The 26,378-nt window shown below is 31.7% G+C and overlaps 4 protein-coding genes across 4 annotated transcripts; all 4 read left to right on the top strand.

Moving 5' to 3' along the window:
* Positions 1-3,847: 3,847 nt before the first annotated feature.
* Positions 3,848-6,439, top strand: HELRODRAFT_192702 (hypothetical protein; the record flags this gene model as incomplete). The annotated part of the gene is made up of 7 exons (XM_009023549.1): positions 3,848-3,901; positions 4,031-4,235; positions 4,501-4,673; positions 4,901-5,026; positions 5,411-5,491; positions 5,631-5,726; positions 5,899-6,439. The coding sequence occupies 7 exons, from the start codon at positions 3,848-3,850 to the stop codon at positions 6,277-6,279; spliced, it is 1,116 nt and encodes a 371-aa protein (XP_009021797.1). The 3' UTR covers positions 6,280-6,439.
* On the top strand, positions 6,390-9,709 carry HELRODRAFT_185790 (hypothetical protein). Its single transcript, XM_009023548.1, has 6 exons — positions 6,390-6,847; positions 7,241-7,400; positions 7,790-7,890; positions 8,491-8,605; positions 8,818-8,925; positions 9,100-9,709. Exons 1-6 carry the CDS (start codon positions 6,729-6,731, stop codon positions 9,175-9,177), a joined length of 681 nt encoding a protein of 226 aa, XP_009021796.1. The 5' UTR covers positions 6,390-6,728; the 3' UTR covers positions 9,178-9,709.
* Positions 9,710-10,346: 637 nt separating this feature from the next.
* Positions 10,347-11,227, top strand: HELRODRAFT_176324 (hypothetical protein; the record flags this gene model as incomplete). Its single annotated transcript, XM_009023547.1, has 3 exons — positions 10,347-10,380; positions 10,560-10,722; positions 11,002-11,227. 3 exons carry the CDS (start codon positions 10,347-10,349, stop codon positions 11,225-11,227), a joined length of 423 nt encoding a protein of 140 aa, XP_009021795.1.
* A 2,819-nt stretch (positions 11,228-14,046) lies between these two features.
* Positions 14,047-17,453, top strand: HELRODRAFT_192700 (hypothetical protein). The gene is made up of 6 exons (XM_009023546.1): positions 14,047-14,160; positions 14,492-14,589; positions 15,181-15,341; positions 15,608-15,799; positions 16,208-17,014; positions 17,041-17,453. The coding sequence occupies exons 2-5, from the start codon at positions 14,580-14,582 to the stop codon at positions 16,289-16,291; spliced, it is 447 nt and encodes a 148-aa protein (XP_009021794.1). The 5' UTR covers positions 14,047-14,160; positions 14,492-14,579; the 3' UTR covers positions 16,292-17,014; positions 17,041-17,453.
* Positions 17,454-26,378: the final 8,925 nt, after the last annotated feature.

Genomic DNA, 26,378 nt, shown 5'->3' with positions numbered 1-26,378 from the left:
CAGGTCTGACCAAAGAATTGTTAATATTTAAATTTTTGTAATACATATTTTTAAACTAGGTTATATAGTTTCACAATTTTTTTAACTTTATCGTATTTTTGTTCAAAATTAACAAACAAATTTTTTTAAATTCTCTTTTTCCAAATTCCATCCCTATTTCCAGCTAAAAAGTTACTGCGAACAGAGTGAGGCAGAAACTACCCCGCCATTGAAATTAGCTTCATGTTTAACTCTCGCCTCTGATATATGGACCATTTTAGAACCCTTGGTAACTTACATATAAGTATATGTGTTTATACATTTACATAGTAGTTTGTAGAGCCTGTTTCTATGTTAATTTATAACTTCAAAATTTTGAAAATGTTATTGATTAAAGGTTAGTTTGAAAAAATAATAAGAATAATAATAATGTAATAATAATAAATAAATAAATAAATAATAATTCCTAACAACAATGGATCTACAAAAGCCTGTCCTCTTGGCAAGCTTAACATCATGCTTGCACCGGCTGTCAGTCGAGAAGAAACAGAAGGATCATAATTTTGCTGACGACGATGGCGATCACATGATTGATGACGTCAACAGATGCCTCGATGACGTCACTAGAAGATTGGTGAAGTGCGATATAGAAGATTTAGAGCTGGTTTGTTTGGTTTTTTGTTTGATTTTTTTTTTTCTTTAATGATTTTTTTGTTTATAATGATGATTATTGTTAATAATTGTATTTATTATTTTTGTTACTATAATATAATAATTATTATTTGTTGGTGTTATTATTTTTTCAGTTAAAAATATGAAATTTATATTATGATTTCTAGTTCGTTTTTTCTAGCTAAACTTGCTTGATGAAACTTTTTCTATTTTTATCATTAAATATTTTAAGTTTTAATAAAAATTAACAATTTTTTAATTTATTTACCCATTATATAGCGATTCATATTATTATTTTACAAAATTCATCCAACCAGGAAAGTGGAGGCAGCGTAGATGCATCTACAACTGCCGGAAGTAAAAATGTGTGTTTAATATCTTTGGTAGCAGGAAGCGTTGAGGTTCTTATGCAGAGAATATGGCTATCATCATCATCATCTGATAGGTTGATATGTTGGTTGATTGATTGATTGATTGATTGATTGATTGATTGATTGATTGATTGATTGATTGATTGATTGATTGATTAAATGTTCACATTTAACAGTAGAAACATGGACCTGATTGTCGATGCGTTCCAATTTTATGATAGAGTCGTATCCCTGCTAAAAGAAAACCAGAATAACAAAAATAACAAAAAACCAAAGAAATCTAATTCTTTCGATTACTCAAAATTAACTAATCATCTATCTATGGAGTTTGTCGTGAAAGTTCTTTGCTCCATATTTAGGTCCATCACAGAATTTCTTTTTTATCTATTATTTCTATTTCGAGATGAGCAATGATGTCTAATTAGTGCGATTTTTACATTTCAAAGTTCTGAAAAAGATTCGAACGACGATGAAGATGGCCACGACGACGTCATAAAAGTTACCAAAGAAATAATACCTCGCCTACTGTCGATCACAAACTCCTCCTCCACCATTCTTTCTTACTTTTTTACGTCCGCCATTACTAAGTGCCAACAAATACTCAATGAGGGCCACTGTCAGGGTTATACCAGTAAGGATAGTGAACGTATGTACAAGGATCTGTCTGTGTTATCAAGGTTTGTGTGTGTATGTGTGTGTGGTGTGTGCGTGTGTGTGTGTGTGTGTGCGTGTGTCTCTGTGTGTGTTTAGGTGTGTGTGTGTGTGGGTGTAAGATCTGTCTATGTTATCAAGGTTTGTGTGTGTGTGCGTTCGTGTGTGTATTTGTCTATTATTCAATGGTAATAATAATTATACTAATATTATAACGAAATTCTCATTGTAATCCATATTTATTTATTTATTTATATATTCTTATACTCAGTGCTCTGATGAGGCACTACATGCAGTGCCTAAGGTCCAAACCTAGGCCAAACTCAACTATGAACAACCCAACAAATTTGACCAACCCAACATCAACTGATAATATAAATAATAATTTAAATAATAATAATATAAATAATAATAATCATAATATGAATAATAATAATGGGATTAATGACTTTATAAAATCTAAGCAAGTTAATTCAAACTGTCTGAAAGCATTTTACAACTTTCTTGTCGTTATTACAAAGAGAAGTCCCTGCAAGCTGAATGAATATCTCACTGATCTTGGTAAATTTTGTCGATATATATTTTTTGCGATTTTCAAATAAATATAAATACTTTTAATAATTAATAATAATAATTATTATTATTATTATCAAAGATTATTATTATTTATCAGAGAATAATTTTGATTTTAGGACTCTTAGATAATAAAAGGCCAGCTAAGAAGCTGTCTAGTTGCAGCGTGAAACAAGCCGATCATAATAAAAATAATAACGATAATGACGTCATTGTGAGATATGTACAGCTGCTACAGGTTTTGTTGTTATAATTATTTTTGTTTATTTTAATTTAATTTAATATTATTAATATTATTGTTATTATTATTATTATTCATCCTTGTCGACCAATCACAGCGCGTTTTTATAACGCTACTGACATCTGCAGCCAATGAGGAAGGCGCACTTCAATCCACTCGAGACAATCAGCTAATTGTTCAGTGTATCTCTATTCTGATTGGTTGCTATCATAGTAGCCATGGTGACCAGGTGAAAGCTGATTGGCTGGCGTGGCATGTTAGGATTTTTAAAGAGTATACCATTGGTTGGTTTAGCTGATTGGTTGGTTGGATTGATTGAACTGTTTAGATTGTTAGCTGGTTGCTTGATTGAAAAATATTGAAAATGATGACGATGAGTTTGGTGGTGATGTAAAGATAATGATGATGTAGTTGGTAAATATTAAAATGTCATTAATGACTTTTCCTTTGGTTTTGACGTGTATGTAGACCAACTAATGTTGAACGAGATGGTAGCTTTGAGGTAGTTTTTTTCATTTTTATGGTTTATTATTTTCATTGTTCCTTTCAAAACAGGTGACACGGAAACCTTGAAATTAATCTTCAGACAATTGTTGACCCTGACCCGCGCCAGTGGTTCGACCTTGAACTTATTCAAAGAAATCTCCAGGGATGTGCACGCCTGCCTGGGAGATTTGAATCCCGTCCGTCTTCTCTGCTTGCTAAATTATAATATTATAAATTGTATAACTAGGTCTTTCAATTATAATATTATAATGTTAATATTATATAATATGATTCAGAGGTGTGCAAACAGTTGCTCGCTAAGCCATTTTATGTCGCTGCCCGCAAACCTACGTAATTCAGTCATAGACTCCAAAAAAAAGATTTTTTTTTGCGTTTTCGTTGCATTTTCATTTGAATATTTAGTTGGAAACCACAGTTTTAGAAAAGTTTGAGCAAAGTGAGTTGTACTTTTGTGATTGTATGACCTTTTCCTCGTCTGAGCTCATTCAAAAACTTTGCTCTCAGGCATCTTTCATTATTTGAGTCTGAACTTCCACAAGCTTTTGTCAACTCGCATTTTCTGCTTGGGTATAAATAGGTCTGAGAAGATGTTAGTCTAGAATGAATGTAGTTAGTTTATATGGTCTTTAGTCTTTAGCAAATGGATTGGTTCCATATCCCAAGAAATTTAAAAAAAAAGTTTCCAACAATTGCGATTATATGCGAGTCTGTTTCTAAAATTGATGTAAAAATATGCAGTCTTATTGAAATGCATAGGAGGACGACTGCTATTTTCATGACTTATAGTTAAACTTTTATATATCGTGTGACATATACTCTGCGGCCCTTCAAACTCCGCTCTTCTTTCCTCAGTATGGCCCTCGGAAGAAAAAGTTGGCCCATCCCTGTCATGATTGTACTTTTTATGGTTATACTATGTAATATATATGTGTGGAGTGTATACAATTATATATTTTTCAACTATAATAATTAAGTTATATTAATAAATAATAATAACAATAAAATCTGAAAAATAATTTCTAATTCTTATAAACAGGAAGTCGAGTTGGAAAAAACGAACGCCTACAGCAGCGTTACTGTCCATTCCTCGTTGACCATCACACAGCTGCTATTAGCCGGCCTTGACGAAGAGGTGGACGATCTTCATTGGTTCATTGGTCACTTGAAGAACAAATCAGAAGAGAGAATTCACGATGGTGATTTACTGTCGACCAATCACGATGAAGATGCTACTACCAATGGTATGACATTACATAGTCGGTAGATCAATACAGATATGAATGGAAAAATTCATTCGTTAATCATCATTTACATTCGTTTATACATAGTTATTATTTTTATTTTTCTCTTATTAGTTTCGTTTCGGTAATCATAATACATATTATCATAAATTTAATGAATTTCTAAAAGTTCATAAATTCTTTCACATTTATATGGGTCAAACTTCTAGTCTTTTGATTAAAAGGTTAAATTCAGATACAAATCGACCAAAAATTGCTTCAACAGTCACAGCAGCGAGCCAAAAGAAGAGATTGCCCAGCCTAATTCAGAGAGTTAGGAGTGTAGTTGAGGTCTTCCACGAAATCATCCAGATAGCCTTTTCATACGGAGCCATAATGAACCTTATAACGAAATCTTTAGTTAAATTTTTCAATTTTCTAACTTCCCTCGTGAAGTTGGTGGGTTGTTTGAGAGTTAATTTTAATCATTCGTTCGTCGTCGTTGTTGTTGTTGTTGTTGTTGTTGTTGTTGTCAGTGTTGTTGTTTTTCTATTTTGATTAATTAATCATTCGCACGTGCCATTCTTGCTATTGTCATTGTGATCAATCATAGATATCAATAGTTATTTAATAAACATTATTATTATTATTATTTGTTATTATTATTATTATTTTCATTTGTGCAGTACATCCAGAACTACGGCAGCAGCAATGGTGACGATTACACTATTGGCGGGAGATTTGAAAAGCTCATACAGCTGATCGCCACTAAGCTAACTAAATCTGTCTACCCTATGATATCATATATTGAGGTACTGATGGTGACGATGATGATTGTGTTGTTGGTGATGATGATGATGGTGGTGGTGTCGATGGCAGTGTTGATAATGATTGTGTTGGTGGTGATGATGATGATGGCGATGAATTGTATGGCGGTTTCGATAATAATAAAAATAATCAGAATGATGATGGTGATAAAGGTGAGGATGATGATGATGACTGAGTTTACTGTGATGGTGTTGTTGGAAGAAGATGCTGATAGCATTTTCGATGAGAACACGGATAATGACGATATAAATGATGGTGGTGGAGGTAGCGTAGAAGACGATGATGAAGGCGATCACGATGGCGAAGATGGTGGTAAATTATTCAAACCGAGATAAACAATTAAGTCGGCCATTTTTTTCTTCAAATAGACAGTCGAGAATGAGCATTTGCAAGCAGCTAATGAGAAGCAGAAGAATAAGAAAAACAAAAATGCCAATGCTGTAGATAAGGTTCGTATCTTGTGATCAGAAAAGTTATTTTCACGAATGTTCGATTAAATTTTTATTATTACTATTATAATTACTATTATAATTAATATTATTATTATTATCATTGCTATTTTCATTGACGTCATTATTATTTTTATAGATAAAAAGCCTGAAAGAAACAAAAGCCATCCCAAATTTGATATATAGTATCGAACAGTTTGAGAAATTTCTTATCCAGCTGACTAAAAAAACCAAGGTTGGTTGATATTGATTGATTAATTGATTGACTGATTAATTGACTGATTGATTAATTGATTGATTGATTGGTTATTCTGTTTAATTAACCATAGACAACATAATCAATCATGATCATTCTGTTTAATTAACCATAGACAACATAATCAATTTCATCATCATCCATCCTCAAGATCAACCTAATGTGCCACTTCAAACTAAGCACGGCACGTGACTTCCGGATAAATTCAGCCTCCTTGCAAGCTGCTCTCGACGCGGAAGAGGAGGAGGAAGAAGAGGAAAGAGATGGCGACGAAGAAAACAACGATGCTGGTAACGAGAATATTGAAAATGACAACGGTGGGAGCTCGGTTAACGATGGTGATTCTGTAAATAATAATGGTAACTATGGTGATAATAATGGTGATAAATATGGTAGAGGCGTGCCGTCTGCTGCTGCTGCTGCTGATGATGGTGGCGACGGTTGTAAGGAGACACAGCCGCCTTCGAAAAGAATGAAGTTAAAAGATGTCCTGCCGATAAGTAACTCCAAAAAATCTCTGAAGAGAAAATAATTGGTCGATATGTACGCGTGTGTGGTAACAAATTGCATTTTTTGTCTAATTTTTTTGTTTTTAGTTTTTTACTTAAATTCACATTTAATTTTTCAATTAAAAGTGGACTGTTTTTCGGTATTTGTACTATAAATTAATGGTTGTACACTAATCGTAATCTGCGTGAAATATATCGGCACGTACGAGTCCGACCGGTTCGCAAATGTGTTTCTAATTTATTTACGGAGGAGTGTTTGAATGAAATTTTGTGTCTAAGTTACGTACGGCGTTCAAATATGTTTTAAAAACTTTTTTTACTCATATTGCGCATTTTTCGCATGTTTTTATTTAAATTATTTTTTTAGAATTGAGCTTGCCTGCGTTCGTGAATAGATAAATAATAAAATTAGAAAAATACTAGTTTCAGCAGTTAGTGTAATTAGTAAAATTTGTGAGAAGCCACTTTAAAAATGGCGGCTTCAAGAGATCACAGCGATGTCTCCAGTGAAGGTAGAGATGAATTTTGTTGTCCACTTTGTTTGGACATCTTTGAGACCCCTGTTCTCATTGACTGTGGCAGCAAACATGTGTTGGTTTTCCATTTTTGGTTGTTTAATATTATTATTAATGTTACATATCTTCTTGTCTGCTTCATTTTATCTCTTTCTTTATGAAGCTGACATTTTCATGTTACTAAGTTACTGAATTAATTTTTGATAATTATCAAGTATTTTTAAATAATTATAATATGCACTAGTTTTGATTAACTTTTCTTTCAAGTGTTTTGATAATTTGTTAATATTTTAATTTCAAATTTCAGCCATATTGGTGAAATGTTTTAAAAGTAGTGCCTAACCTAAAGTGACTCAAAATATTATAAAACTTAATTAAATTATTCATTTAAAAAGAAATAAACCTTGAATAAGAATTCAGATTAAAATTTAACATAAAAAACTGAAACAAACATTTTTTCATTTGAAAGGTTCTGTAGCAAATGCATCTACATGTATACAGACAAATCAATGACCAACCACTGCCCGATATGCAGGCAGGTCTTCAACCTCAACAACTCCCGCTTAGAAGGCTATCTCTTTAATGCTCTTAAAACGTGCAAAACTTTGTGTGAAGGCTGTAGAAAAATGGTTTTTGTTTGCCTTATTCTTTAATTTTTTCTAATAATTTTCAAAGATATCACCAACCAACACATGTGTATGTATATGTGAATGAATGTGAATGTGTACATTGTATGTGATAGGTAGAGGTCTAATCATTCAAACTTCCATCAGAGCTGGACATCTTAACTGTTACACTATCCAAAATCATACATATTCATTATATCTTAGTATTAATAATTTTAAATGAATAGTTGCATAAACAAGAGTATTTACATTTTATTAAATGTATTAATTTTTTTAAAAACTTAGTTTTGGATGTGCTAAGTTAAATTTTAGTGTATTAAAACCTTTTTGACTTACTTTGCATAACATATACGATTAACTTTATGACACTGTTCGATATTATTTCACCACAGTTCATCTTGTCGGCTTTCAAAGAACACAGGGAAGTTTGTGTGGAGGCTAAAAATAGAGAAGCTGAACAAGTAGAAAAGTTAAAAATTAACTCACCAATACAGTAAGAAAGAAATTTGAAATTCAATCAAAACCAATTAATTGATTAAGCCAATTGAATAATTAGTCAGCTGTTGTAATTTTATACTGCCCTTGTTGGGCTTGTCATGAAAAGATCTCACAAACACTTTAAAGTGTGGTAGTCTGTGTTCTTTTTTGTGACTTGGCCAAGCCATTGTCTCATTGCAACAACCATTCATGCTAACAATCCTTTTTATTACGCCTGTATTTAATAACGGTATTCAATGACAGAATTTAATATGGGTCAGATGGCATCACGTGTGTGGTAATAAGTGTAGCTAATGATAGTTAAGAGAGTATTGTTTATTAGGCACGTGTAAGGCTTGCATATGTTCTGTAGTGTTGAATTAGTACAACTTCGTCATTATTTGTTAGCTTCCATTTTTGTCGTGTAATCTCTCACACAGTGAAGAATTTTTTTTAAGATTAAATCTGAAATATTAAAACCATTTTTTTATAAATATAACCACGTCTCGGTGATAAAAAAAAGAGGTTTCTTCCTCCTTTTCTTTGCTGCTTGTATCATCTATCGTATCTACATTTGTAACAAATTTGCTTAAGTTCAATTTTTATTACCTCTCAGTAACGCACCGAACCGACACACATTCAAGTGTCCGTACTGTCACTACTCGCACCTGGACACACTGGATCTCGTGAAGCACTGCAACGAAGCTCACGCCAACGAACGAACGCCCGTGGTTTGTCTTTGACGTCATCGTTGTTTTTGCGCGCGTTTTTTAATTCGGTTTTACTTTTTTTTTTAAAAGTTGAGTGTCGAGGTTGTAGCCCTGACTGAGTTAGTTTGATTTAGGGTGCTGGGTTGGCTTAGACGGTTGGCTTATAATGATATTTGGATGAAAGTGATGAAGTTAATTGAAATAAATTGAAGTGTGATGAAATCGTTAACAAGGTCTGCCCGGTTTGCGTTTCGATGCCCTGGGGCGACCCTAACTTTAAGAGTATCAATTTCATACAGCACCTCAACGTCAGGCACCGATTTGAGTATGACACATACGTGGTTCGTTTTTCATTTTTTCTTGATATTCCGAAAATATTTGTTTTGTAGAGGTTCGAATGATGAGGGATTGTGTGTTTTTGTTGTTATTATTATATCTATTATTATTATTGTTGTTTATTTCTTTAATTAATTATTATTTATTTTCTTTTATTGATTTATTATTTATAATTTCAGGACTACAAGCAAGACGATGACGCCATGATGCAAGCGGCCATCGAGGCTTCATTGCAAGACAATAAGGAGACGAAATAGCTTAATTAATTATTCAATTAATTGATTTATTAACGATTAATTGATTGATTGATTTAGTTGAATCAATCAATCAATGAGATATCTAATCGCTGGTAGTCACTTTTCAAATGTTATCAAGTAAATACAATTAGTTAATAACCACGATTATTTGAATTATTAATTAATATTATGAATAATTAAATATTATTTTATCAAGTCTGTATACGTGTATATCTTTACTTATTGTTATTCAAAATTTGACATTGACCGGCATCACGATAGTACGTTTTATTTATTTATTAGGCCATTTTTGCATTGATGTGTGCGTGCGTGCGTGTTTATATATAGGTTGTGGTGAATATTATTAATAAAAACACCTATGTCGATATCGATACTAATATTTTTTGGATTTTATCTCGTTCAATCGCTTGTTCGTATAAATATATTTTATTATGTTAACTTATTTGTGCGTATGTGTGTGTGCTTATATTAACGCTTGCCGATAAATTTATTTACATTTTTTGTGAAAAATTCTTAAATACTTTAACGAAAATGGTGAGTTGTTTATTAAAGACAATTAGGTTAACAGTGACGTCACGGATAAGTCATTATTAGTATAGGAAGTCCTCAAACATCGCGGTAATACGGCTAATGTAAAAATAGAATGTCTACCTAATGCTTCCAGTTAAGAGCTGAAGTTAGGGACTATAGTTCAATTCCTACAAATAATTTGACGGTTTATTTATTGATAATTGTTTAATTATGTAAATTTAAAAGGTTGAACTTTAGAAAATTATACATGAAAATAATATTACGTATAGTTTAATTTTTACATGTTTTATCAAAGGTTTTGTTCGTAATAAGCTGTTGAGTTTTATTAAAATAAGTTTTAAATTTATATTCCCTTTTAATTTGTTACAAGTTTATATGTTTATTCATTTATTTATTAAATTATCATAATATATATTAATTTATATTTGGATTTATTCGAGGATCTCTTCATTCTGAAAATGTTTATAATTGCTATAGAGACCAGTTATTTTTGTACGTTAAAATTGCAATATAAGCGTTTATTCAAAATATTGATAATAATTACAGTTAGTTCTTAGTCATTTATTTAATTATTAATTATAGTTAATTATAGCTATTGTTATAAATAAGTTAATTATTAATTAAAAGTTATCGTTGTTATGAGTGGTAAAAAGCAACAACCGTTAGGACAAGGTTTCATTGGCTTGTAATTTATTTCGTTATTCATTCATTCATTTACTCATTCATTTCATTCATTCAATCAATCATTCAATCAATCATTCATTCGTTCATTTATTTTATTCATTCATTAATTCATTCATTCGATGATTGATTTACCAAATTATTATCCCTAAATAAAAAAAAAATTGTAGATTGGTTTTATCACGTGCCACAGAAAGCGGACCTAACAAGAGGTCCAACCGGATATCCGGCAATATCCCAAATTCCAGGATTGAGTCACAGTGGTGTGGGACCAGCTGATGATCCAATATCCAGGCATGGCTGGATCAAGGAGTCTGATAGCCCTTATATTAGGTACAAGGAACAATCTTTACAGTTAATTCTTGTTGTGTGTGTCTGTGTTTGTTTGTTTGTTTGTTTGTGTGAGTGTTTGTTTGTTTGTTCGTCCGTTTGTGTGTTCTTTTTGTATTAACTCTCGTCGCATGCATGCAAATTAACGGTTGAAGTGCGATGTGGAATGCCATTAAAAACAGCGCTATATTAATTCCAATGAATGAACGAATGAATGAATGAGCAGATGCCTGAATGAATGAATGAATCAATCAATGATTGAATGAATGGTGCCCGTTACAGGCTAGCCAAACAAGGAGGCAGACCGGATCTGCTAAACATGCAACCACGTCAACAGCAACAAGACAACAACAGCACAACATCGAATCGCTACCTAAACCGGGCCAACTATCAGAGATGCGACTGGTACTACCATACTGATCTTTTAAATAACGCCAAAAAACAGCAGCTTCAGCAGCAACAACTGCAGCAACAAGATTTTAATGATTTTAATGGTGGTGAAAGGTAAACGAGTTGGTCGATTTTATGGGGGTTGGTGAGAGAAAAGAAGGTCTCTTTCTCTCACTTCCTAGTCAGTTCGTGTTGTACCCAAGAAGATGATAGCAATTAAAAGTCAAAGAATGCTGATATAGTTTCATCATAATTTCATAATAATCAGTTTTATTGTTAATTATTTTTTAACGAATATTATTCGTTTGCATGTTTTTGTTGTCCGTCTTTTGTTTTGAATTCTGAGGTTTTTCACGTGAGTAAATAAACTTTGTAGATAGATTTTTTTTCATCTTCCATCAAAGACAGAAACAAACGCTAATACAATCTAGCCAGCCGGGCACATTCATCAATGGTAATAATGAAGCCCTCTGTATAAATGCGTGAAACAGCGAACATAAACACAGGCGAACATGCATACACGCATACATGGCTACACACACACTCCACGCGCACACATACATACATGATTACACATACACACTCCACACACACACACATACATACATACATGGTTACACATACACACTCCACACACACATACATGGTTACACATACACACTCCACACACACACACACATACATACATACATGGTTACACATACACACTCCACACACACACACATACATACATACATGGTTACACATACACACTCCACACACACATACATGGTTACACATACACACTCCACACAGACACACACACACACACATGGTTACACATACACACAAACACACACATACATGGTTATACATACACACATACAAACATACTTTGCGTGCACTCACTCGCCTATCGCGTTCGTTTGTACGAAGGAACTACGGATGAGATCGTTACCATCATCAGAAGCATCCACTGAATAATTCCCAAAACAATCTCTCTCTCTCTCTCTCTCTCTCACTATTTTTCTCATTCTCTCTCTTTTTTTCGTACTCTCTATTGTATTTTTATGAGTCATCATCTCCGTAGTCATCATCATTTTCACTTTTGCATTTTCGTCTTTCTCATCCTCCCAGTCGTCATCATCATCGCTGACGTCATCCGTCATCGCTGACGTCATCTGTCATCATCATCGCTGACGTCATCATAAGCGTCATCATCGACATCGTCATCAACTTTGCTGACGCCACTGTCGTTGTTACGGTTAAGTTAACAACAGTGTAAATTCATTTCTTCCTCGGCCTGTGGGTTCCGTATCATGGAAATTATGCTGCTCCTACCTACCTACCTACCCTATCTACCTACCTACCTACCTACCTACCTACCTATCTACCTACCTACCTACCTACCATATCTACCTACCATATCTACCTACCTACCATATCTACCTACCTAACTACCTACCTACCTCACCAACCAACCAACTTACCTAACACTCTTTGAATCGCTCAAAGTGGTTCTTGAATGATGAGTCCGTTGTAAGTGACACGTACGTACGTATTTAAATTCAAATTCGAAGCTTTTATTTTCTAACTCTCGATGAAGACAAAACATTTGCAGCTGATAGACGCGCACACGCACACGCAGACAAACATTGTACACACAGCACCGCACGTTACATTCACACACACACACACGTACAAACATCGTATGAATCACATGCAAAATAATTTAGCACATCATTCATGATAGGCCTACTGTTTTAATCTTTGTTTGACTGGCATGTAGTTATGCTACGTTAACATTCTATCTTCTGGTACCTCCCCTACTGGCTTGTTGTTATTTTTATTGTTTTATTATTAATAGTATTATTCTTGTTTTATTATTATTATTATTATTATGCTATTATTATTGTTGTAATTATTGCAGCAGTCATCTTAGAGATAATTTTCTGTTCATTTTAGCAACTTAATTGGTTTGAGATTGAGATTGCCTGCCTACTTAATTAATTACTGTCAGTTCAGGATAGTTTATGTAAACTTTTCACTTTTATTAATCTCTCTCTCTCTCTCTTTTATCTTTTTTCTCTCTTTCTTCTCGTCTTCTTCCACTTCTTTCTCCTCCCCCTCTCTCTCTTTCTCTCTCTCGCTCGGGTGTCTCATTGTTTTTACAATATTTATACGTTAACACAACTTGAGAGCTAAAAAAATTTGCTTAGCTATCACTTGGCAGTTGTGATCAGACTATTCTTCTTCATTACACAGGTTGACGTCGACGCCAAACTTTTAAGGGCACATATAGAGACCTAAAATTTAAATATAATACATAAATAAATAAATATAATATTAATATGATTGTAAAAATTTACTAGGATTAATAATTATATCTGTTCAGTTCATAGCTAAATTATACCACACACACAAACTATATATATATATATATTTTTTTTTTTGGTAACAGACTATTGTTAACGCAACATTTCAAAAATTCAACACTACTTTCAACATTGTTCAACTTTTTCATATTTCTTTTTAATTTATTAATTTCCGAGAAATTAGACATTTTATTGTTTTTTTAAAAAATTTTTATTAAATAAATTTGCAAATAGCTATTTCGAGTTATAAATAACTCATCTTCAGTGCATTATATATAAGGTATGTCAATAAAATGTCTAATTTCTCGGAAATTAAAAAGAAATATGAAAAAGTTGAACAATGTTGAAAGTAGTGTTGAATTTTTGAAATATATATATATATATATATATATATATATATATATATATATATATATATATATATAATAAGCACATTTGGTATGCAACTGCGGAGTTCGATTTGATACGCACACGCGTTATACGTACACTACACATGTGCGTGCGTACGTACGTATAAACGCAATTTGTATGTAATGCAAGCTTTATATTGCAGGTTTTTGCATGTATTATGTATAGATTCATGTGTATATATGATGTAAATATGTATTTATGTGTTGATTTGAAGTGTTCTGTGATCGTTTGGCGCCCATTTGTATAGCGCTTCAAATTAGCATTTGAGAATTTTGTAATTTTTATGGTTTGTTTGTTTGATGTTTTGGCCAAATTTTGTTGAATTTTATTAGATTTGGGTTGATGTTTTGTGATTAATGCATGTATATATTATACATATATAATGATAAATATATATATTTTTCTATTCATTTAAGTAGATATTGTTTTGGTTTTAAGATAGATTTACTTACTTAACATAAAATTCCAAGGCAACTATTTTTATGTCGACATTTCCAATGTAAAAATTGGTATAATCATTTCAGTTTTATTCTAACTCCATGACTTCTATAGTCAGATGAATTGTTCCCGGAATATTTAATAGAGTTTATCTTTAAATTTGAATTAACTTTTTGCAGATTAATTCCTTTTCCTGCCTTCCCAGTGTATAATTTGAATTTTTTTCGGCGCTAAAATCGGTTTTTGAAAATTCTTTAAAGCAAAGAAATGGCTGAAGGTTAATTTTAAAAATCAATTTTTATCATTTTGTGCTAAAATGAGTTTTTTAATTGTTCCATTAATTAAGTTAAGAGATTTGAACTCTTGCCTGCATTTTTTATTAATTATTTCAATTTCTGTGTGTGTTTGCCCTTCTATACCGGGTATAGTATAGTATAGGGTATAGTATAAAATAGGGTATAGTATACTCTATTTTAGTCTACACCCTATTTTAGTTTAGAGGCCCATTATCATATAATTATTATAATAAGAAGTAAGTACAGTATGCCTACCCTGCTAACCAACTAACCTAAGTAACTTAACTGAGTTGATTTTGAATTTGATTCACTTGCACATTTTTTTTTATGTCTATGATGCTTAGTTTAATATTAATTAAGCTTAATTTTTTAAAATTTCATGTTTATACTAGTAGTTTATCTATAATATCATATATTATAAAATATAAATATATATTTATGTGATGTTTATTTTTTTTAATATTTTTATTATAATTTTATTTCAAAGTTTTTGTTTTATCTTTTTATTAATTCTTCAAAAATACCTAACAACAAGCACCATGAACTCATATCCATCATGCCATCTCTAACAGGAACGGAACTCAAAAGAGAATGTGGAGGAGGAGTAGCATTTGAGGTCATCATCAAACCAGCGAGCAGTGATGTCGCACCTCCCTCCCCATCCAAGGACCGACCTGCCATCTCGCAAGAGGATATTGATAGGAAGTTGAAAGAGGCAGAAGAGAGGAGAGTGGTCGGTTGGTTTGTTTGTTTGCTGTCTGTGATTGGTTGATTTGGGTTGACAATTTTTTTATAATTATCATTGAATGGCACACCTATTTTCAAATTACATTTAAAAATACTGTTAAATTAATTTTAATTATTTTCTAAATTACATTGAAAATACATTAAATTAACTATAATTAGCTCTTAAGTTACATTGAAAGTACAAAATTAACTTTAATTAGCTCTCACATTTTCATACTTGCAAATTTTAAAAAAAAGTCACTTTTCTATTAGCAACTAGAGTCCCAGAGGTTGCAGGCCGTACTAAAAGAGAAAGATAAGGTAGTAGAGGTTAATCTGAAGAACAAAGACATAGAGGAAGCATTCAGCAAGGAGGTTGAGAAAAAATTAGCCGATAAGTTGGTGGCCTCCGAAGAGCTCAAAAAAGCGCAAGAAGCTGCTAAGCTTGAAAAGTTGAAGGAACATGTTAGTATGGGGTATTATAGTATTATGTGGTGGTGTCTTTGGTTGTGAGTTAGTGTGGTTTTAGTGTTTGTGTTGTGGTTGTATTTTTGTTTATTTTCTTGTTTAGTTGGATCTGTGTTTGAAATGTTGTTTGTTAGTTTGTTTCATTGTTTGGGCTGCAATGTTTTTGTGTTATTGTATTCTATTTCTATATTTAGCTCATCTACTTTTTTATGTTTTTCTGCTGATGATTTTTTTAATTTTATTTCATTTTAATCATAAATCCTTTTTTTAACATTTTAAATTAATTCGCAGTCCATCTCATCGATCAAAATTTTCAAAAAAATTCATTCATAATTAAATATTTGAATAAATTATATCTCTTAAATTAGATAAAATAATTTCCTAAAAAATAATAAACTGTAACAGGAGAGACACGTGCAAGAAGTCAGAAAGAAGAAACAGGCAGAAAAAGATAACGGTGGTACTGCTGATGTCAAAGACACTGAATAAATTACTAAGTCATACGTGTGTGCGCGTGCATGTGTATGTGTGCGTGTGTATGCGTGCGTGCAACACCAATAAACTTAATTGCTTTAGTAATCACATAATTAAATTTATTTATCATTTCTCAGCCATTCTGTATTCATAATTTTTATTTGTTTTTTTTTAATGTTTAATATTTATTATTATTATTTTGTTATCAAATTATTGTTCACGTTAAGAGGTTATTTATTATGATAGTAATAATATTATTTAATACATAATTATGTTATCTTTCAATATTGACATAACTCATGTGGACAGATTAGTGTGTGTGGTGTAATTTTTTACTCGTTACTGTTCATTCGCAACTTAAAAGTGTTCATGTGCTTTATATCGTCGCTATTGATATTGCTTAAACGAATATATACTGCTATATATATATAAATTTTTATATAAGTAATACGCTGTGTGTGTGTGTGCGCGCGTCTGTATACATATATGATTCCTCTTTTTCTAATACCATCAAAGGTAGTGTTACAAACAGCCTATTTTCATATACATTCGTTATATATGCGCTATAAGTCACATCTTCAATTATATATTTTTAATTATTTGTTATAAATTGTTATATATTTGCACTATCTTGCTTTATATGTACAATTTCCGTTTTTTTTTGGTATTTTCCGCTTGTTTGAAGCAGGTAAAAAAAATTATTATCGGATCTTTTGAGAGCTAAACATTTTGACCGCTATTGCCTATTTGGTTTGACTGCTCTGCCGTTTGCGACTCCGTGAAACGAAGATTTCTGTAAAAGTTTTTCAGAATGCGACTATTATATTATTTTAGAGTGGAGATGAATTAAACGAGGCGTCTACAAGTGAGAAATTAATTAAGTTCAAATTTTCGTAGGCTGATAAATTATTTCTTTTGAAAATCTCTTTGCTCGTTTGTTGGTAAGTCCTGTGGGACTGCGTCATCGTAGCTTGAGATGGATTAGCCTTCGTTCAATGCTCTTTCCAGGTTATTTAAAATTTAGTATATATGCAATTTTATAAAATTTTAAATTTATTTGTCTAAGGATTGCATCTGGATGAACCTAATTTCTTGAAAAAGAAAAGAGCAGAAAGTACTAAAATAGGTTGGTTTTGAAGTTTCGGTTTTTCATATATTGAAAAAATTATTTAAATTTGATTTGTTAACTGAAAAAAGTCATTGGAGTTGTCTTTGAAGGTTACGTTCTATTTCACGACGTTCCTGAATTTCTATAAAAATAAGACAAGTATGATTTTTTAGTTATTTTCTAATCTTTAAATAGTCATCAACGTTCATATGGTTTGATGTTAATTAGTTTGACGGCTCATTTTGTTGTTTCAGTCTGCAGATATCACAGAGGGACACATGCATGGTCTGCAATTACCATGTAAAGTAAAACTACCATTACAATGTCTCTCTCTTGAGTAAAAAATGAACTATACATGGAAGCTGTCTGGAATTTTATAAAAGTTATCCATGGTTGACACGCAATTTTTTTAAAGAAGGGTTGGCTGATTAAAGTAAGATAACACGAGGAATAATAAAATTTGGTTCAAGAGATGTCTGTATGAGTTTGAGGAAGAATGGGGTTTGAAATGATTACCGACGAGTTCGGCCATAGTTTTGATTTGTAATTCTGTTTGCTGTCTTGCCTTTATACGCTTTTGAAGTGAATCTTCATTTGAGGGAGGTGATAGATATTATATGTTAATATGTCTTGTGTCTTTTAAACTTTGAATGAATGAACGAACGAATGAATTAACGAATGAATGAAAGTAATAATTCACGACTCAACCAACGAAAGAAAGAATTAAAAAACACATAAGTGAAAAACTAATGATTGATTGAGCATAAAAACAAAAAATTGTATGAATGAACAAACGAACGAACGACATGAATGAATGAGTGAATGAGCGATTGAATGAATGAATGAATGATGGATTATCGAATAAAACATTTTGTGTTTTTCACTCTTTAGTTTCATGTTGTGTGCATGCATGCAAATGATAAAATTTTCAGTTATGTATTCATCAAAAAACAAAATGAAGACAGATCATTGATTGATCGCTTTCACTACTATTACAACAACAACAAAAACTCCTACTACTACTACTGCTACTACTACTACTGCTACTACTACTACTACTACCACTACTACTACTACTACTACTACTACTACTACTACTACTACTACTACTACTACTACTACTACTACTACTACTACTACTATTGCTGCTGAAGATGTTGATGATGATGATTCCTGTATGAGAAATTCGCCTAGGTGTCATTAGTGATATATAATGAATTTGATGTGACGTCATTCTAATGCTTTTGTTGTTGTTGATGATGATGTTGTCGTTGTTGATGTTGTTGTTGTTGATGTTGTTGTTGTTGATGTTGTTGTTGTTGATGTCGTTGTTGTCGTTGTTGATGTTGTTGATGATATTGTTGTTGATGTTGTTGATGTTGTTGTTGTTAATGTTGTTGTTGATGATGTTGTTGTTAATGTTGTTGTTGTTAATGTTGTTGTTGTTGTTAATGTTATTGTTGTTGATGATGTTGTTGTTGTAGTCATCATCGTCATCGTTTTGAACAAAATTATTAATGACATCGACAAACAGTTTCGAATTAAAAGTCAGTGTGAGAATAATAAAAAAAAAATAATAAAATATCAGGAAGGTAAAGCTGGAAAAAAATATGCATTCAGAAGCTATTGAAAGTCAGATTTTAATGTCCAAAATAATGTAAAGTATTAGGGAGTTTTCTGCAAAAAAACAAACAAATTATTACAACTACAACTGCTGCTACTACTACTATTGCTGCTACTACTACAACTACTACTACTACTACTACTACTAATAATAATAATAATAATGATAATAATAATAATGATAACAATAGAAATAATTCATTTAAGACACTTATCATCAGAGTGATAAATTGCATGATGTTGTTATAACAATTTGTTCAAAGGAAAGAAAATATTATTATTATTATTATTGTCATTATCATTATCATTATCATTATCATTATCATTATTATTATTATTATTATTATTATTATTATTATTATTATTATTATTATTATTATTATTATCATTATCATTATCATCATTATCATTATTATTATCATTATTATTATTATTAATATTACTATTATTATTATTATTATTATTGTTATTATGAATAATTCAACGAGAGATCGTTATCAAGAGGAGTTTTTGGAACTCTTAAAAGCTTAAATCAGGCAACATTATGACTAGGTTAGCGTTTTTTGGGTTGTTGTTGACGACGATGATGGTAATGATGATGGTAATGATGTCGTTGTTGTTGTTGGTGGTGGTGATGTTGTTGGTGATGATGACAGCAACAACAACATAACAACAAGAACAACAATTATATACCAAAGAATCAACAATTATATACCAAAATTAACGAGAAAATCATTCTTTTTCTGTCTTTTCATTTAGATTTTGGTACGTAGATACAAAAATACAAACATACATACAAACAAACAAACAAACATACATACATACATACACACCACAATACATACATGTAAACATACAAACATACATTAGTCGGATAGTTAAAAGATCATTAAACAAACAGTTAACAATCCAAAACTTTTCGTTCGTTCGTTAATTCATTTGTTTTCAGGTTCATTATTTTGTTTTCAGTTTATTCATTCATTCTTTTGTTCATTCGTTCGTTCATTCTTTCGTTCGTTCGTTCATTCATTCATTCTCATTATTTGACTTTTCTTTCAATAAATCATCAATTCAATTTCATTCCTTACCTCTCATTTTCTTAATTCTTTTTTTTACTCATACTACTACTATTAATACCACTACTACTACCACTACATCTACTACTACTACCACTACTACTACTACTACCACTACTACTACTACTACTACTACTACTACTACTACCACTACTACTAATACTACTACTACTACTACTACTACTACTACTACTACTACTACTACTACTACTACTACCACTAACAACAACAAAAATGACGTCACGATCCCTGATGACCTTGTAAAATTTTGAAGAAGGTCACTAATCTATTATGCCATTGCGCTGGCGATAAAAAAATAATTATGATAGCAATAATTATTGATGATGATGATGATGATGAGAAAGAAAGAGAGAAAAAGAAAGAGAGAGAGAGAGAGCAAAAAAAAGAGAAAAAATAAGAGAGAGAGAAAGAGAGAAAAAAAAGAAAGAAAGGGAAAGAGAGAGAACGAAAGTATAAAAAAGGCATGGAGTGAACATCTTCATTCCGATGTTGTTAGTGGATGGATGGATAGGTGAACGAACAAATGAAAGAATGAACGAACGAGCGAGCGAACGAATAAATGAATGAATAAAAATATTTATTTATTATTTTAATACTGCCGGAACTGTTATGTGCATTTGTTATTTATAACATAATGTAAATAATAATAATAATAATAACAATAATAACAACAACAATAATAATAATATAATTTTTTCCTTAATTATTATTGTTATTATATAACTAATTAATAATGAAATAAATTAGATAATTATATAGCACAAAGAATGATGTACGTTTGTAACGTGTAACTGATATGATATATAATGTCACTGATATATCATGATATGATATATGATATATAGAGATATATATCATATCTACACATAAATTTATATATACACACACACACACACACACACACACACACACACACACATATATATATATATATATATATATATATATATATATATTATATATACAATATAACCTCGTGTAATTCTAGATATTTAGGTTAACCAAATCCATAAATCATTATTAATTTTGTTGTTGCTGTTATTATTACTACTGTTATTATTATTATTATAAAATAATAAATAATAATAATAATAATTAATAATAATAATAAGCATCTCTAGCACAGTTAGAAAATAACTCTTAGAATATGTTAAATCTTCTGGAATATCCAACAACATCATCATCATCATCATCGCCAACATCATCATCATTGCTATCGTTGTCACCATCACTATCATCAACGATGACATCATTATCAACACCGCTACTTCCGTCTGGTTTTCCGGAACATTTAATCCGTACTGCCATCTACGTGACGGATTTGAAACGGATCGAAGAGAAATGGATCGATGACGATTCCTTCATACCGACTTGCCTCTTCTTCATTGTCACATTCTTCGTCGGTTTTGTCGGTAAGTCGGTCGGTTAATTTGCTGGTTGGCTGATTGGTTGGTTGGTTGGCTGATTGGTTGGTTGGCTGGCTGGTTGGTTGATTTATTAACTCGCTATGAACACACACATACACACACACGCACACACACATACACACACACACGCACACACACAGGTAACGTGTTGGTTGTACTGTCACACGTAGCAAACTCCAAGAGGCGAACATCAACTTCGAGATTTCTCGTAGGTCTAGCTATTTCAGACCTCTTGTTCCTGGTCATCTGCACACCTCACGAACTGATTGTTAAGTTAGTCAGTTTGCTGGTTGGTTGGTTGGTTAAAAGAGTGAGTAAGTGAATGGATGAATGAATGAATGGATGGATGGATGAATGAATGGATGGACGGATGTACGGACGGTACATAAACAGATAAATAGACTGATTATGTGAAAAATAGTTGGCCAGTAAATGAATGAACGAATGAATGAATGGATGGCTGGATGAATTAATGATTGATTTAATTAATGAATAAATGGGTGCATGGTATATTTTAATCTAATGTTCAATCTAATTTTATTTTGACGAAATTCACCAAAGTTAAATTTTGGTAAATTAAATTCGACTGCACCTGGATTAAGAAAAGAGAAGAATTCATCTCTAACACTCTCATTCAGCTCCGAACGAAGCATTTTAATTCAACCCAATTTAATCAGTGTTTTCATTTAATTAACAAATGTATACATGTACACACACACACACACACACACACACACACACACACACACACACACACACACACACACATTCAATCTCAAACCACGTTATATCATATCGCCCATGATATTAATTTATCTGATGCACCCACAATCTATTGATTAATGTATCTATAATTTTATGTTAATTTATTCATAATTTATGTTTATGTATCTACAATGTTTATGTATCTACAATGTTGATGTACCTATAATGTTGATGTACCTGTAATTATATGTTAATTAATTCATAATTTATGTTAATTTATGCAGGATGCAGAGCGACATAGCAGGTGGGAGGTTACTGTGCAAGTTCAGCTGGTTCATTGACATGATGACATCGTGCGGGTCAGTTTTTAGCCTGGTAGCTGTCAGTTTTGAGAGGTTGGTGATGATGATGATGATGGCGGTGATGATAATGATGATGGTGGTGGTTATGAGGGTGATAAAGGTGTTGGTGATGGTGGTAGTTATGATAGTTTACTGATAACAAATATTAAAACAATTTTTTTTTTAAATTAAACACATGAAAATCTTTTATTCGAATTAAAACATAACAACATTAACAACCAACATATTTTTTAAAGGACAAAAAACATACAAAAAATACAATACAAACAAACAATACAAAAAATACAAACAAACGATACAAACAATACAATACAAACAGTACCAACAATACAATACAGACAGTACAATCTATACAACACAAACAATACAAAAAATAAAATACAAAAAATAAAATACAAAAAATACAAGTCAAACAGTACAAACAGTACCAACAAAACAATACAAACAGTACCAAAAATACAATACAAACAATACAAAAACTACCTAACAATAGAAATTTACTACCTCACAGAAACTTGTATTTATTAAATTGCATGAAATTTTTCAAAACTTCTCTTTCATTATTCAATTTTACCTCTATGCATCATCTGCATTCTCTCTCTCCCTCTCTCTCTTTCTCTCTCTCTCTCTTTCTTTCTCTCTCTCTCTCTTTCTTTCCTCTATTTTTCCATAAACAAAGCAGTGAAGAGAATTTAATGAACATATAAAATGAACTGTTTTCATGTATTATGTAACTAACCAAATTTAAAATTAGAGTGCATATGTGTGTGTGTGCGTGGTGTGTGTGTGTGCGTACGTGCATGTGTGTAAATTTGTATATTTATATGTATATTTTTGTCTTGTGAGTGTACGTATATGCGAATGCTAGGCATGTATAAGATGTTCACAAACATACAAACAATACAAACATGTATATGTATAAATTTGTGTTCTCTATGTATGAATGTGCGCATGTGTGCGTGCGTGTGTGTGAGTGTGTTTGTGGTGTGTGTGTGCGTGAGTGTATGTGTGTGTGTGTGTGTGTGTGTGTGTGTGTGCGTGTTTCATGGCATTTATCAAATATTCAAGAACCGTAATTTAAATTTTCGGCAATTTCTTTTTGCGTCAATCTGCTAATGAACACACACGCAGCTACTGCTGTTGAATTAGTTTTTTTGGCGCCAAAACCTGATACATGGCGGGAAAAAACGTAAAAAGAAATTTGAATTTCTTTTTTTTTCGCGGTAATTTTATATACATCGTATTTTATATCTTTGTTCAATTATTCATGAATTGTTTTTAGATAACTTCTAAGGTGTATTTTTGTGAAATTCTTAAAAACATGCATTATGGATGAATGAATGAATGAATGAAAGAATGAATGAATGAATGAATGACTGAACGAACGAAAGAACGAACGAACGAATGAATGAATGAATGAACGAACGAACGAAGGAATGAATGAACGAATAAATGAATGAATGCCTTTTGGTGCGCAACTTTATCGCTTCTATGTTCCGTACTGGCAAATGGATATCGTGGAAGATCATTAATGGAAATGACGTCATAAACGATGATGATGACGTCAGCAGCGACGATTGTGATGATAATGATGGTGACGATCATGATGACGACGACGATGACGACGACGATGATGACGTCATGATGGTGACGAAACGAATGCCTGTCGTCACAGTAGACTACATCAGAGCACATCTAGGGTTTTATTACTCTGTCGACATCAACATCAACATGGATCATGATAATGATGATATCAGTGATGATGATAATGATGATATCAGTGATGATGATAATGATGATATCAGTGATGATAATGATGATATCAGTGATGATATTATTGATGATGATGATATCAGTGATGATAATGATGATATCAGTAATGATAATGATGATATCAGTAATGATAATGATGATATCAGTAATGATAATGATGATATCAGTAATGATAATGATGATATCAGTAATGATAATGATGATATTATTGATGATAAGGATGACAATTGACGATGATGATGATGATGAGGAGGATTTATATACACATGTATATTTTCCTAAAAATTTACTGCCAAAAATGCAATCTGACAAGTTTATAGCCTTCGAAGTTAACCGTTCATAAAAAAGTATGAAAAAATTATGGTAAAATACTTAAGAGTACATGCACACACACACACACACACATACACATACATACACGCACACACACGCACACACATGTACGCACATAAATACACACATACACATACACTCAAACATACAGACAGACAAACAAACAAATAGAGACAAGTATACCGCAGGCAAAATCAGCATACGAAACGCAATTATAATGCTCATAAAGTAGGATGATGTGCTGTTAGTCTACAATGCATACAAACAGACTAAAAAGATACAAACATACATACATACGTTCATACATACATACGTTCATACATACATACATACATACGTTCATACATACATACATACATACATACATACATACATACATACACACATACATACATACATACATACATACATACATACATACATACATACATACATACATACATACATACATACATACATACATACATACATACATACATACATACATACATACATACATACATACATACATACATACAAATAAACTTGGACATATACATTGATACACAAACATGTAAACCAATAAACATACATACAAACATACTCAGAAACATCCAAGTCCACAACGCCAAAAACACTAAATGGGCGATAAACAAAGAAAATGAATCGACTGGATATGACCGTTTAACGCATAGGTCCGCGAAAAAACAAATGATTTTAATTAAAATGATTATTTAGCGCTATATAAATGAATTTTAACTGATAACGTTGATAAATATTGTGATGACGATGATGATGAAGATGATGATGACGATAAAGTACATTGCTCTGTAGAATCCATAGTTTATTTATTTTTTTTTTTTTATATTTATTCAACATTTTTTATCTTTGTTTTTTGTGCTTTCACGATCTTTGATAATCGAACCGGTGTATTGATAAACCGGAAAAGGAAAATGTTTACCCATCTTTTCAGATGCTCAAATATTTACTGTCTTTTTTATTCGGATTGCTTAACGCTGTTCTATGTGCTGCAGTAATAAGTAGTAGTAGTAGTTGTAGTAGTAGTAGTTGTTGTTGTTGTTGTAGAAGTAGTAGTAGTAGTAGTAACAGTATTTTTATAGCAGTCTCAATAATAACATTAATAACAATAACAATAATAATAATAATAACAACAACAATAATAATAATAAATAGAATAAATAAACTTGAAATGGAAACGCAATAAGTAAACATTACATGCTCGTATGTATGTATGTACACGTATGTATGTATGTATGTATGTATGTATGTATGTATGTATGTATGTATGTATGTATGTATGTATGTTTGTATGTATGTATGTATGTATGTATGTATGTATGTATGTACGTGTGTGTGTGTATGTATGTATGTATGTATGTATGTATGTATGTACGTATGTATGTTAAAACCAAAACATGATGAGTGACACTGAACCGTCAAACATCAAGTAACAAATGGATTAACACTTTGATTTGTCGTTAATTGCACATGTCGGCATTCAGTTGGATATTTTCAAGCACACAGACACGCAGGAACCGCTGCAACAAGCACGAAATGTGGTTGGTTGCAAAAAACAGTTCCCTGCTGTCACCTGATCTGACACTGATCATTTTGCCTATTTCCTTAAGAAATTTAAGGGTGTTGGGGTCCATCGGGCCAAGAACCTCGATGCAT

This window comes from Helobdella robusta (genome assembly GCF_000326865.2).
Source record: "Helobdella robusta unplaced genomic scaffold HELROscaffold_37, whole genome shotgun sequence".
NCBI classification, from domain to species: domain Eukaryota; kingdom Metazoa; phylum Annelida; class Clitellata; order Rhynchobdellida; family Glossiphoniidae; genus Helobdella; species Helobdella robusta.
Note: the sequence above shows the minus strand (reverse complement) of the source record. Positions and strands in the feature narration are given on the sequence as shown.